Raw genomic sequence first — 13,594 nt, 5'->3', positions numbered from 1 at the left:
GTTTTTAACTTTTTAAGCATAAAAATTAAATATCAAAATTTGTCAATTTAAAAGGACTGACAACGTATTTTCACCGAAAATACTTTAAATAAGCGTAAAATATCTTAGGAGACAAAAACGTGCCAAATTCTCGTTCCTTCGAAAACAAAATTTTAAAACGATTAATTGCAGTTTGACCCCAAAAGGACAAGCCCGCGACAGGCTACCAGAATGTTGAAAGAAATCATAAATTATATATTTTTTTTCAAAATTATCAACTAAATTAATGGTATAATATAAAGAATTTGATTGGTTCAAGCACTTAATTGTTGATTCAAACATTCAACCCGACTCTGGTAAAAAACATGTCCTCCTTAAATACACTCTAGACGTTGTATTCAAAATTAAAAAAAAAAAAAACTCCACTTGTAGATGTATTATATAAAATTTTTGAACACGTATTATATAAGTTTTGACTTTTAAGTTATGCATACTGTATTTTACAATTAACACCAAAATTTTAATAAATTTTAATATATATATATTTTGCACATTTATAATTTTTGGAATTTCTAATTTTTTAAACAAAATTTTTAAAAATTATATTTTTAAAATTATTGAAAATTCTATTTGTTTTTACAATTTTATTTATGTTTTTAAACATTTTAAGGGAAATTAGTAGATTTTGCTACATGGCACAACCGGTGCATACCATTGAGAAATGTGACGAACTTAATGAGTCAGGGGCTTACATGGAAATTGATTTTTTAAAACTTAATTGATTTCTTATATTCGATTAAAAATTCAATTGGTGCTGTTTTTGATTGAGGACTCAATTGATTATTTTACAGGTGTTTTTTGAATATTAAGCCTTTATTTACCCAAATCCTAACGGAAAAAAAAGCATCCGCGACGTCGTTTTTTGACTTTTGATTACAATCTTGAAATTCAGAGCAGGCGGGAGTGGGAACCAACAACCGGCCACTCCCTTCCCTCTCCTACCATTTTTTAATTTATTTTTCTTTCCTTTCGTTTTCAAGTTTAACAGATAAAAAAAAAAGCTTCCACTTTTGAGAATGGTGGGTCCCTGGTTAGCTGGACGATAAAGCCAAGCCTCTCATCCTCCTCTCCCTTTCGGCTTCCGGACCCGGCCAACCCCAATCTCTCTCTCTTCTTGTTCATTTTTAATATATTGGTAACGTTAAATCTCCAGTTTTAAACGCTAATCGAATATACTCTTGTTTTAATCTTATTTAGTGATATTTTAGTATTTTTAAAGTTTCTCTTCATCTTTTTGCTTGGTCAGCTCAAGGTTTGCCTTTCTTTTTACCTCAAATTCTTGCTTTGTACTTTTTGATCAACCTTTCAGATCTAACATACAATGCCTGTTTTGCAGATTTGTATTTTTTTTCTCACTGTTTTCTGAAGTGATGAGAGATAATGGCTTTTTACAGTAAAGACGTTGATCCAGTATTCCACGGAGCAGGGGCAAAACCGTGTGTTTTTAACTCTTAACAGTATATTTTTCCTTTTATTTATTTTGTTTTCTGTTTTAAATTTTCTGTTTTTGATTTATTCAGTGGTTTAGAAATCTGGTGCATTGAGAAACTGCGGTTGGTTCCAGTTCCAAAATCCTCGATTGGAAAATTCTACTCTGGAAGTGCATATGTCGTTTTAAGCGTATGTTTTCAGCGTTTTATATATTTTTATTGGTTAAATTAGTGAAATGGAGTAGATGACAATTGTTTTTAGATTCAAACAAGATTTACATGTTTAATTTTTGGTTTTTCTCGAGACAGACAAGTGTGCTAAAAAGTGGTCCTACACAGCACGACATACATTATTGGCTTGGAAATGATGCAAACGAGGTTATTGATTGTTTTTTTTTTCCTTACCTTATTGTCTTTCTTTTCATGGACAAGATAATGTTCAATATTTTTGTTGAGTGTTAAATTTAATAGTTTCTTCTATATCAAGGATGCTAATATATTGACAAGAAAGTGGATTGAACCTGCCAAAAATTTCTAAATGAAGAAAGTTGTTTGGTTAAATATCACTCCATTTCGAGCTTTATCATAGAAATACAATTGAAGTATTTTATTTTTCGAAAAATGGTTGTTGGAATTCTTTAGGAAGTTTTTGTTAATTACATTTACTGTACAGAAGCACAGTCAAGTGCACTTAAATGATATAATTCAATAAAGTGAAACCCCAAATGATCGAGTATTGATGCATTCATCATAAGGTTTGAGTTTTCTATATAAAATATAGAAAAAATTTATCTAATATTTTCAGTATCATGTCACTACTGGGTGTTTTAAGAATGGCTTATGTATTGACAGGTAGACTCAGCCTTGGCTTCAGACAAAGCGCTGGAATTAGATGCAGCGCTGGGGTCATGTGCCGTTCAGTATAGAGAAGTTCAAGGCCAAGAAACAGAGAAATTCTTATCATATTTTAAACCTTGTATTATTCCTGTTGAAGGAGTGTTTACAACACAGGAAGGGGCTTTGAATGGGGACACATACCAAGTCACCTTGTTAACATGCAAGGGAGATCATGTCGCTCATGTTAAAGAAGTAAGTTCTATTTTGAAGTTTGGGAATGATTTGATATGCTTTAATATTCGAGTTAGCATCTTAAGTTCTTGACACAAGAAGCAAAATGAAAAAAAAAGAAGACACCCCAGATACAGGCTTTAAAAACAGTTACCAAAAGTGGAAATATGAAAATTGAGTTGATGAAAGATCCAAGTGGGTCTTGTAATCTATCCTACAAGAAAAAATCAGTTTATCTCACATAATACACTTATTTATGGATTAACTGTTCTATACCAGGCATGTGTTGGTAATTATAGATGAACATCTAACTTACTTGTTAGTTTGTAACTATGTACAGGATTACTGGCTGTTTTTATAATTCATGCAAACAAGTCCATACAAAGTCCTATTTGATGATTAGGCTGCATTTATAACTCATTATCTCAATCTTTAAAGTTAGGCTGTTCTGTTACTGCACTATTTTAATAACTAGATTTTATCGCTTAATATTAACTAAATTTTTTCATTTGTCATGCTTGCTGACCAGGTTCCTTTTTCTCGATCATCCTTGAATCACAATGACGTATTCATTCTTGACACTGCATCAAAAATTTTCCTCTTTTGTGGTTGCAACTCTAGCATCCAAGAAAGGGCTAAATCTTTGGAGGTTGTTCAGTATATCAAGGAGAATAAGCACTCTGGAAAATGTGAAGTGGCAACTATAGGTTGGAATTTTCCTTTTAACCCTTATCCAAGTAAAAGTTATTGCAGTTATTTAATGGTTCCTTGTTGCAGAGGATGGAAAATTGGTTGGTGATTCTGATGTTGGTGAATTCTGGAGTTTATTTGGTGGCTATGCACCGATTCCCCGGGACTCAGCTTTGGGTGGTCCGCAACAAGTTGATAGTCCTGTAATATTATTTTGGTGAGTTTGACTCTGAATTTGCTAATATATCCTCGTCATTTTGCTTCTTGAATATTTGTAAGCTTGTATTAGTACTCTGAAACAAGTTTATTTTGCATATGTAAAGCTGAATTGATACGGAACACCTGTCAGTGATTACCTCCAAATTTTTACAACTACCTGCTCTTTTTCAACTGTTCAACTAGTGGGATTATTATTGATTGAATCAACTTATCCCATTAGTGTGTGGGTGATACCAATCAAGTCATGCTTATTCTCTTTCTTTTGTTTTAAAAGAATTTTTTCGTTCTTTCTTTAAATGGAGTAACTTAAATATATTGAGTGACACTTTAAGGTCTTTCATCAACAGGATAAGTCTTCAGGGGAAACTATCTCAAATCGGAAGTGATTCACTGGAAAAAGATATGCTTGAGAAAAACAAGTGCTATATGCTAGACTGTGGCGCTGAAGTTTTTGTCTGGATGGGAAGAAACACCTTAATAACGGAACGAAAGACATCAATTTCAGCTGCAGAGGTAAGAATTTTTTCTTCAGCTTTTTTCCCAACCTTTCCATTCCACTTTTTCTTCACACATATGCAGACATAGAGAAAGAAAGTTAGATTGACCAACCACTTGGGGGGGGGGGGGATATCAATGAAGACATCTGTGTAGTTAGAAAAATTAAATTACTGCTTCCCTGTTCTCCCCCTAACCTTTGACCTGATCAAGAAGCTTTGGCTTCTTATGGAAAGATTGGTGCAAGTTGTATTTGTCAAGAACATTTAGTAAATACAATAAGCTGCTGTGTTCCTGCAATGTTCCTCAATCATCTAAGCACTATTATAATACTTTCTGCAAGTCAGAACTCAGAATGCAGTTCTAAAAAGCAATTTACTTGATTTATAATCTTATCAAGCCTCTTTGATCTTTCTTTTTCCTTTGGGTAAACTTACTATCTATGCTACCATGGAAAATCAAAGAGGGTGCTCTGCTTGGACAGTAGAAGGATAATCTCTAATTAAATTACATCTCTTAAGTATGATGTTACATGCATTTGTTCCTTAACATATTCACACATAGTAGCCTTGGATAAACAAGGCAGGCTCCTGTATCACTTTATGGCTCCCTCATGCTAGGTAAAATCCAGAGGAGAAGATCTAGTGGTAAATAATTGCTTTCATTCTCTTTAAGAAGATGGACATCTACGGATACTATGTTCCATCTTTCTGTTAAACTTTGATCTCCTGGAATTCACATTCATAGGTTTCTATCTTTCTGAATTTACAGTCTATGGTTTTACAATATTTTCTCTCATATTTATAAAAGTGCCAAGAAGGCATAAATTGTATGAAGAAGTTGATGAATGTAAGGAGAATCTGTGACATTTAGATGGAATAATTTGTTGATGCTAGGAGAAGCTTAATTGTCTTCTTTCTCACTAGATTGCTGGCTATTCTTTTACAGGATTTCCTCAGAAAACAAGAGAGGTCAAATGGGACTCACTTAACATTTTTAACTGAGGGATTAGAAACTTCGATTTTTAAATCCTACTTTAATAGTTGGCCTCAAACTGCCGAGACCAAGCTGTATGATGAAGGGCGAGAAAAAGTGGCAGGTTTTTACCTATTGCAACAAATTAGTTGAAAAGGAGAGAGAGAGAGAGAGAAGGCGGAGGGGGGAGGGGGGAGAAGGGAATCAATTGTACATTGCTAATTTTATCATTTATGCATTTCACTTGTTTTCTTTTTCAGCAATATTCAAGCACCAGGGTTATGAAGTGAAGGAGCTTCCTGAAGAAGACGTCCAGTCTTATATAAATTGCAGAGGCACCCTGAAGGTAGCTTCAATGGCACTAAATATTGTCTTTTTTTCCTCACTTCTGGCTTAAACCTTTACTGTTTCACATTTGTTTAATACAATGCTGTAATATGTCAGGTTTGGAGGGTAAATGGTCATGAACTGTCTCTACTTCCAGCTTCAGAACAGACAAAGCTCTACAGTGGGGATTGCTATATTGTGCAGTATACATATCCTGGAACTGAAAGGGATGAGAGTTTATTTTATGCATGGCTTGGTCAGGGCAGTGTACTGGTAAGCATTGCTCATTAATACATGATTTTTGTTTTTGTTCAAATCTTAAGCTTTTGTCTGGTTAACCTGGATATGCTTAAGATAGAGGCATTATGATCCATCCTGAACCAGCATCTCACGTTTGGAATCGTAACATGTAAAATATATCAAAATATCTGCAGATAAATGGATAGTCATGCAAGAAGTATTATCCTTTTTTATAGAAAACCTGTATGTGTATTTCAATGTCCTCAATGCCAACGGTGAATCAGGATTTTTTATCAACCACAAGTCCATTACGAACAATTAGAAGAGCTTTGCGTTGTAAATCTTATAGGTCGTACCTTGCTTGAAGTGTTTTTGCCACCTTGCTGGGCAGTTATTTGACTAGTAAAACGTGTACTTGGAAGTAACTTTTCCTTGAGAAGCTAAGTATAAAGCGTAAATGTTATCATTGTTGAAGTGCAATTGCAAAGGCTCTAAATATAATTTCATGGCAAAGGCATTAAAGGAATAGAAAAGGAACTATCAACGAAAATTTCTAATTAGAAGTGATCATGTTGAATAAATACCAACATGCCTTTTTCTTCTTTACTAAGTTGTATTTTCTTGTTTGGACTAAAACCTGGCTGTTAATTTCATGTGATACTGTTTCTTTTGCAAGTGTAGTATCTGATGCTGCATTTTGGTTTAACATGTTCATTTTTAAGACTAGCACTTAATCGGCTTTCTGACCATGTCATTTGTCTCCTTTTTCATCTGTTTTTTGTTGCAGGAAGACAGAGCTGATGCTGTCTTCCATATGGATGCTATTGTTGATTCAGCCAGAGGGGATCCAGTAATGGCAAGTTTTCTTTTTCCTTCTCCAACACTTTGCGTAGTTGTAGTATTTACTGCCTCAATTTGGCTAACCCGATGGTACTAGTTGACTTTGGGATATTCAAGAAATAATCAAGTATTTTGAAGTCATTTTCTGTAATCCTACATAATTTGTTTCTAACTGATAATATTTTGCTTTATGAGAGAAACTAATGATTTTAATTATTCATGGCGTTGAAAATAACAAGCTATATCATGCAGATAAGTTTTATCGTGAATTCTAATTTTGCTTTTTGTGACCAGTTGAATGGGTCTTTTACATTTTCTGATTTAAAGGACTTACTTAATGATTCCTTGCTTTCATGAATTGACGAGGATTAACTATTCATGAATAAGTGTATAACGCTAACGCCTTTTGCATCTTTTAAAAAATGATGTTTCACACTAGGTTAATCTTACACAAATAAATCTAATGCTTCATTTTCAGGCCCAGATTGCTCAAAATAAGGAGCCACTTCAGTTTTTCCTTATTTTCCAGACATTAATTGTTTATAAGGTTGGTTCTTCACAAGATTCTTTTACCTTCAGTTCCCTTGAATATAAATTAAACTTTGTGTAAATCTACTTATAAAATAGGAGGCCCTCCAATACTTGATCTTGCCTTTTTTATTTCATGATATAAAGGGAGGTATTAGTGCTGGATACAAAAAATTTGTTGCTGAAACTGGAGTTGATGATTATACTTATGATGAGAAAAAGACTGCTCTTTTTCGCGTCCAAGGAACAGGTCCAGAAAACATGCAAGCTATCCAGGTTGATCATGTAAGTTGAAGATCTAACACTTATCCTAAATAGTTCTCTTTCTCTCTCTCTCTCTGACACATCCACAGACACCAGACAGTCACATGCCTCCTTTATTATATCAAACTTTTGCTGATAACCATTTAAAAGCCATGTTTCTGTTTGAGGGCCTGGACCATTGTCATTGTCCTTGTCAAATGTTCTAGTAATTATAAGAGCCTCCTCAACTCTCCTTACCATCCTGTTAGCAGTATGAAAATTATGATTTCTTTATTAGAGAAAATACACTTCCAAGTTACAGAAAATCAGCTATAAGTTTATCCAAATTGTGGTTCCTGTTGGGAGCAACCTATGTTGCCAAGATATGCCAAATGTCAATGAATTAGTTGCCTAGTATTCCATTTTTTATTGGAATACTGGTTCAAGATTGAATATCCAGTTTAATTTTCGCCTTGTTGTTTGCTGATATAATTTATATGCTTAAATTGCCAAAGGAACAAAACTTTATATTCAATGGTTAAGTCAAGCTAAAAGATTGGTTAGTTTTCCTCTTCAGAAAGCTTTGAACTTTTAAGCAGAATGATTAGCTTTGTTCAGGTCTTCTTAATTTGTTTAGCATGTTAGAAATAGATAATCTATTTTATGATATCTTAAAAATATTGTCGAATTTGTTGGATTCTGCGTTATCAGGAGTCGCTACTCTTTTTGCTTTTTTCTTTCTCCCTCAGCATCAAAATGATCCTTTACATTATGACTCATTAAACTAAAATCTTTTCAGGTTTCAAGCTCCCTGAATTCATCCTACTGTTACATCCTGCAAAGTGGAACATCTGTCTTCACTTGGATTGGGAATCTCACCTCAAGCAAAGACCACGATCTTCTTGATAGAATGATTGAGCTGATTAATGTATGCAATTATGTTGTTCAGAATGGATATAGTTTAGATGTTATATTTTATTTTTCTATTTTTGCACTAAACCTTCTGTTGGTGGTCAATGAAGACATTGCAACAGATTTATATGGGAATTCCTCATTGTTTCTTTGTGGGCCTAACTCATTTAATTATTATTGATGCTCTATTTTGGTGATGCCATTCACAGCCAGCATGGCAACCCATATCAGTGAGGGAAGGAAGCGAACCAGATAGTTTCTGGAGTTCACTTGGTGGAAAGACGGAGTATCCAAGAGAAAAGGAGATGAAAAAATTTATAGAAGATCCACATTTGTTCAAATTTACCTGTACTGAAGGTAAGCAAGTTATCCTCTCTTTTTTGTTGTTCTCTGGAAGGATAATTTGCTTCTTCCTTGGTTCAGAAGTTTTCTGGCTGTAAATTGCTGCCAAACATTTCTGACAGTTGGTTATGGTTCTTTTGCTGCTTGGTTTGGTTTCCCTTTCAGGTGATTTCAAGGTACATCTTGGTTGGATCCGTTGCCTTGCACATATTTCATAGTTAAGCACCTTTGGATGCAATATAAATGTAGATATTAAAAGAATTGTATTGAAACTTATCTAGATAAAGGAAATTTCTGATCCCATTAGAAATTTAGAATGTCAAGAGGATTGTATTTATGTGAAATCTGGTTCGATGGACTTTCTTCAAAGGAAGATCTCTATGCTCAAGTAGATTGGGTGTCTAAAATGAAGTATAAAAAGGTTATGTCATCTTGGATTAATCTCATCCATCTACTAAAAGAATATATAATGGTTTGAAAGCTTCTCTATGCAAAATTTTGACTTCCTTGAAGCTTTGCTAATGTTGTATTAAATCATCTCAATTTTAGCTGATTAGTCACGAGTCTAAATATTAATTGTGGCATCGTATTGTTTCTCTATTATTTAAATTCTAAAGGAAAAAAGTTGGGATTCTATTAATTTATTCTTCTTCTTTTTACTTTAGAAAATAAAAAAGCACTACTGAGCTATAAAATAGGTCTTTGGATTGTCTTGAGTATTTACTTTGGCTTGGACTGGTTTCAGGTTAAAGAGATATATAGCTTCACTCAAGATGATTTAACAACTGAAGATGTATTAGTGCTGGATTGCCATAAAGAAATATATGTTTGGATTGGACGCCACTCGACTATTAAATCAAAGCAAGAAGCCCTTAACTTGGGTCTGGTAAATTACAAGTCTATACTCTTTCAGAGCTTATTTTCTTGAAGGTTGTTTTTGTCATTTTGTGTCATGGATTATTTGCAGCGTGACATACTGATATCATGATGTTAAATATTTATAAATGTTTTTCAGTATGTGCATATTTTATACTCCATTTCATTCTATGCTTTCATATTTGTATGCTTGATTGGCAGAAATTCCTTCAAACAAACATTCTGGAAGAAGAACTTTCTTTGGAGGCTCCTATATATGTTGTTACAGAAGGGCATGAACCACCATTCTTCACATGTTTTTTTGAATGGGATCCCTCGAAGGCAAATGTAAGTGGGTCACCTGCCTTAGTAAAAGTATCTACTTTAAGGTCCTTTCAGATGATATTGATGTTTTTTCCCCGTCTTGCTCAACCATATTTTTATTTAATTTGTTATGATTGTTTCCTAATCAATTTTTCATTCGACCCGGATGCTAAGTCTTTGATGACTGGTGATGATACGGTTGCACTGGTCACACAATATTGTAAAATGGGTAAAATTACCTTTACAGACTAGAAAGACAGGTATATTGGCGTAGGAAATGTTTCAGCTGAAAAAGGAATTTCTGAGCTGCTGAAATTATCTAAATGTTAAGATCCGATTCAAATTGTTAAAAGACATAGTATTATTTTTCCCACTTCATCGGCTGAAGCTTTTAGGTTGATCTAGGCTATCATGATAATGCAACCTGTCTGAGCTAATGCAGCGGCGGTTGAACCTTGGCAGCCTTGTTATGTTTAAAATTAATTCACAATTTGTCAACTGGAAGTGATGTACCTGTACCCTTTGTAGAGCCTATTAGACTTGCAAGTGAGGAAGTTTCAGGAGATATAATCTTTGTATGATCCCTAGTCCAACCTATTAGGTTAAGCTTTTTGGTCAGAGGCTATCATGACTTGGTCTACCATTCATAGCGACAAATTTTCCTTATCCTTGAATTATCAAAAGCAATACATACAGTACCCAGTTATTTCCTTTTATGTACTTTTGCTTCCTATCAAATAATACCCTAGTTTTGCTACCTGGGACTTACATTTAATTGGAGTCCTCATGATTTAGTTATGCAATTTTGCTGCAAGAACACGTTAAGTTTAAAGTTTTAATTCAGTTACTGCCTTGCAGATGCATGGCAATTCATTTGAGCGGAAGCTAGCTACCTTGAAGGGAAAAACATCGAGTGGAACTGTAAGTGACTGTTGCTAAGCTTTATTTAGATGTATTTGTGTGAGAATTTATGTATTCGGTTCATTATGCTGGTGTACTTGTTTGACTTAGTGTAGTTTCTCCCACTCATCTTTGTTCTGGATTTCTGTTGGTCTCAGTCACACCGGTAAAGAAAGAGACGATGTCTCCATAAAAAAATTGTCTTTTTTCTTATGCAGTATGAAATAGACACGACACTCAGCCTGTTCTACGACTGACGTTTTCTGGGTGTGTATAAACAGGGTGACTAAATATTGTCTCTAGTTTGGCCAAAAAAATAAATTGTCTCTAGTTATTAGGACTTTTCCATCCTCTCAACAATAGCAATAACAGTTGGCTGTATTTTTTATCGAATTGCTTACTAGAGGAACAAAAGTTTGTGGGACACTTCTTTTTTTGGGGTAACCTAAGATTTCATTTACCCAGAACAATAGAACCTGCTACAAAATGGTACAACCGTTAAAAGCAGAACATAGGGATTAGCTAAAAATCTCCTGATATATGTTTCAACAGTGGCTAAGTCCATTATAGGCTTGCGCTTTACTGATGTGGTTGTAACAGCCTAGCTTCCCTCTGACTTCGTCCTCAATGCACTTCACTATTTCTGGGATAGATGCAGATGTTTGTCCAAATAACATGCTGTTCGTGGTAAACTTCCTGGTGATCCTGATGTTATGTGCTCAACATAATACCCAATTTATTCTCCTGCCTTTGAAAATGTAATGTTTCTTGGCATTCCCCTCAGACCTTTAGTCTTGTGAGGCCAAGACATGGGTGCCATTACCTATAAGGTGTGTCCAACCAGTATCTGGGGTTATTACCAAGTAGTTCTATTGATGGCCAAACTCACCTTTGCTTCAAGTAAAAGATACCTTTTCCTTGCAGGAAACTTATGATCAAGCTACCCCTGATTTATCCTTTACTGTAATTCTATGACAAGACTTATAAAAGCTTCATGCAATACCATTCAGGCACCATCCAGAAATGCACTAAAACCGCGCTCCAGGGAAGCTACCCCAGATGGCTTAAGAAGCAGATCTAGCAGTTCAAATGGATGGGAAAGAAGTTTTTCTCCAGCATCAACAGTATCAGGTTCACATTTGAAGTTTTCTGACAACTATAGTGTATCCAGTCCAACTCCAGTTGCCAGGAAGCTCTTTACGGGATCCTCTCCTTATCAAGGTGCATGGAAGATAATTGGTTTTTTATTGAAATTATTTAGCCTTAAATCAAGCTTTCTTCTCTTTCAAGAATATGCCTATATTTTGTAATGCTATTTCTTGGGCTTCAAAATCTAAAAAGGATCCAGCAGATTTAATTTCATTAGAATAGGGGAAAAAGTAATGCATCTGACATGTATGTTGAATTTCATTGTCTGTTTTCCTAGTTTTAAACGCCCAATAAGTTGCATTCTTACTGAACTGACCAGACAAAACTTAATTATTACCTCCACCCTTCTGGATCAACAACTTGGACAGTTAATTCAGAGAATTATACTCTGAATAATGAATAACCCGCACTAGGCAGGATGATTCTGAGACACTCTTGCATGGTTAAACTTCATTCAGATGACTTGATTTGCAACTAATTTACAGTTCACATTATATCAGGATGCTTTGTTTTATTTATGTCTTTGTTTTCTACTGACATTTTACTTCTGGTAAACTGCCTGTAATATGTTAATTTTCTTTAAAATTTAAATTACTTTTTCTACAGATTCTCCCGTAATAGAGCCAAGCTCCCCTTCAACGAATGAGAACTCACACCAGATCGATGCAAACGAGACTAGTGCAAATTCATTAATATATCCTTATCAAAGATTGACAGTGTCGTCAACTGAACCAGTCTCAGGCATAGATGTGACCAAAAGAGAGGTAAGAGCTGAAGTTAAGAGCTTTACAATCTTGCTCCATCTAGTGTTCAAAATGAGAATATTAACAGTACTTCACTTTCAAATAATGATATTTTAAGAACTCCAAAGTTTGATGTTTTGCTATGGTGTTGCAATTTCTTAAGTTCAATATCTAATCCTTTAAATTTTGTTTTAAAAAAAGAATAGAAAAAAAAAAATCAAAACTTTGTGCGCGACTGTTGGTGATGCTAAGAACCAAAAATTATATATTTCAATTCGTTTTCCTTACCGTGATATCTATTAATCACTGGCTTACTGCCATTGATTTCATCTGCCTATCCTTTGTAATGCATATGAAATTTGTGGTTGCATTTTCCTGTAGGCATACTTGTCTGAGGAAGAGTTTGCAGAAAAAATTGGCATGCCAAAGGGGGCCTTCTATAAACTACCTAAATGGAGACAAAACAAGCTCAAGATGGCAGTCGATCTTTTTTAATCCGTGATAACCTGACGATAACTTCTGCTTGTGTAAGTCTTGATTGATGACTATCTTCCGGCACCCCATTTTGTTATTAGATGGAATGAAGGACCTTTCACTTACCAGTTATGTTCCAAAAATTGCATCTAATCTGTAGTCATTTCCCTGAGCTTATAATCTATTATAGTCTCTGTTTATGCATCTTCTGAGAAATCAAAGTATTATGAAACACGAGTTTTCTATAGTTTTTGAAACGTATAAGTTGATCCTATGTTTCTTGTAGTTTTAGTAATTGAATTGTACTAGGAAACCAGTTATGGAGGTTTTTTTTTCCGACAACGATAATGATCCTATGTTTTTTTATCTGAGGTTTGCTAGTTTGCAAATAAATTGATGTAATTGAGATCAGATGTTTGTTTTATTAAGCATATAATCAACAATTTCATTGCTTTTCTCTTATGAAAACTACTGGGTGAAGTTCAATCCCAGCTGAACCTAATGAACTTGTATTAGGATTTTAGCCATTACCAAGGTTAGATGTAAATCTGATAATACGCAGATTCTGGGTTTTTTTTCAGTCGTGAAATAAAAATATTAAAAAAATAGTAATCGTATTAAAATTGCAAATACAAATGTGATACATGTACTAAACGTATAGTACTAATTTTTTCAGTGTTCATTACATAATGTTCTTATTATTAAATGTGTCATGTCATAGTATTGCATCTATTCTTGTTAGATCTCGTCAGTGTCTAAAGTTATTAGACCCAGTTTGTGACGTCTTAGTTCCCAGCCACC

General features: G+C 34.3%; 1 protein-coding gene across 3 annotated transcripts; it reads left to right on the top strand.

Moving 5' to 3' along the window:
- The first annotated feature begins 1,039 nt into the window (after nucleotides 1-1,039).
- LOC105767956 (villin-1) lies at nucleotides 1,040-13,204 on the top strand. Of its 3 annotated transcripts, none has more exons than XM_052631370.1 (23): nucleotides 1,040-1,174; nucleotides 1,376-1,475; nucleotides 1,560-1,659; nucleotides 1,779-1,847; nucleotides 2,322-2,558; nucleotides 3,067-3,244; nucleotides 3,315-3,444; nucleotides 3,794-3,959; nucleotides 4,890-5,040; nucleotides 5,177-5,262; nucleotides 5,361-5,516; nucleotides 6,271-6,339; nucleotides 6,802-6,870; nucleotides 6,951-7,136; nucleotides 7,894-8,022; nucleotides 8,216-8,363; nucleotides 8,514-8,524; nucleotides 9,094-9,234; nucleotides 9,426-9,551; nucleotides 10,386-10,448; nucleotides 11,438-11,648; nucleotides 12,183-12,340; nucleotides 12,701-13,204. In XM_052631370.1, the coding sequence occupies exons 2-23, from the start codon at nucleotides 1,420-1,422 to the stop codon at nucleotides 12,812-12,814; spliced, it is 2,754 nt and encodes a 917-aa protein (XP_052487330.1). In that variant the 5' UTR covers nucleotides 1,040-1,174; nucleotides 1,376-1,419; the 3' UTR covers nucleotides 12,815-13,204. The 3 variants fall into 3 exon arrangements, with proteins under 3 accessions (XP_052487330.1, XP_052487329.1, XP_012443033.1); XM_052631369.1 differs by having other exon boundaries at nucleotides 1,129-1,291; XM_012587579.2 differs by having other exon boundaries at nucleotides 1,130-1,291; nucleotides 6,999-7,136.
- The last annotated feature ends 390 nt before the right edge of the window (nucleotides 13,205-13,594 follow it).

The sequence above is a fragment of the Gossypium raimondii genome, chromosome 5 (assembly GCF_025698545.1).
Source record: "Gossypium raimondii isolate GPD5lz chromosome 5, ASM2569854v1, whole genome shotgun sequence".
NCBI lineage: Eukaryota > Viridiplantae > Streptophyta > Magnoliopsida > Malvales > Malvaceae > Gossypium > Gossypium raimondii.
The sequence above is the reverse complement of the archived record's forward strand: the minus strand, read 5'-3'. Positions and strand labels throughout refer to the sequence as shown.

What these genes read in the sequence shown, in the direction of transcription:
- LOC105767956 (XM_052631370.1), top strand. Translation starts at nt 1,420, where the DNA reads ATGGCTTTTTACAGTAAAGACGTTGATCCAGTATTCCACGGAGCAGGG. An exon ending in CATCAATTTCAGCTGCAGAG is followed by an intron (nt 3,960 to 4,889) that starts GTAAGAATTTTT and finishes ATTCTTTTACAG; the next exon opens with GATTTCCTCAGAAAACAAGA. An exon ending in AGACATTAATTGTTTATAAG is followed by an intron (nt 6,871 to 6,950) that starts GTTGGTTCTTCA and finishes CTTATAAAATAG; the next exon opens with GAGGCCCTCCAATACTTGAT.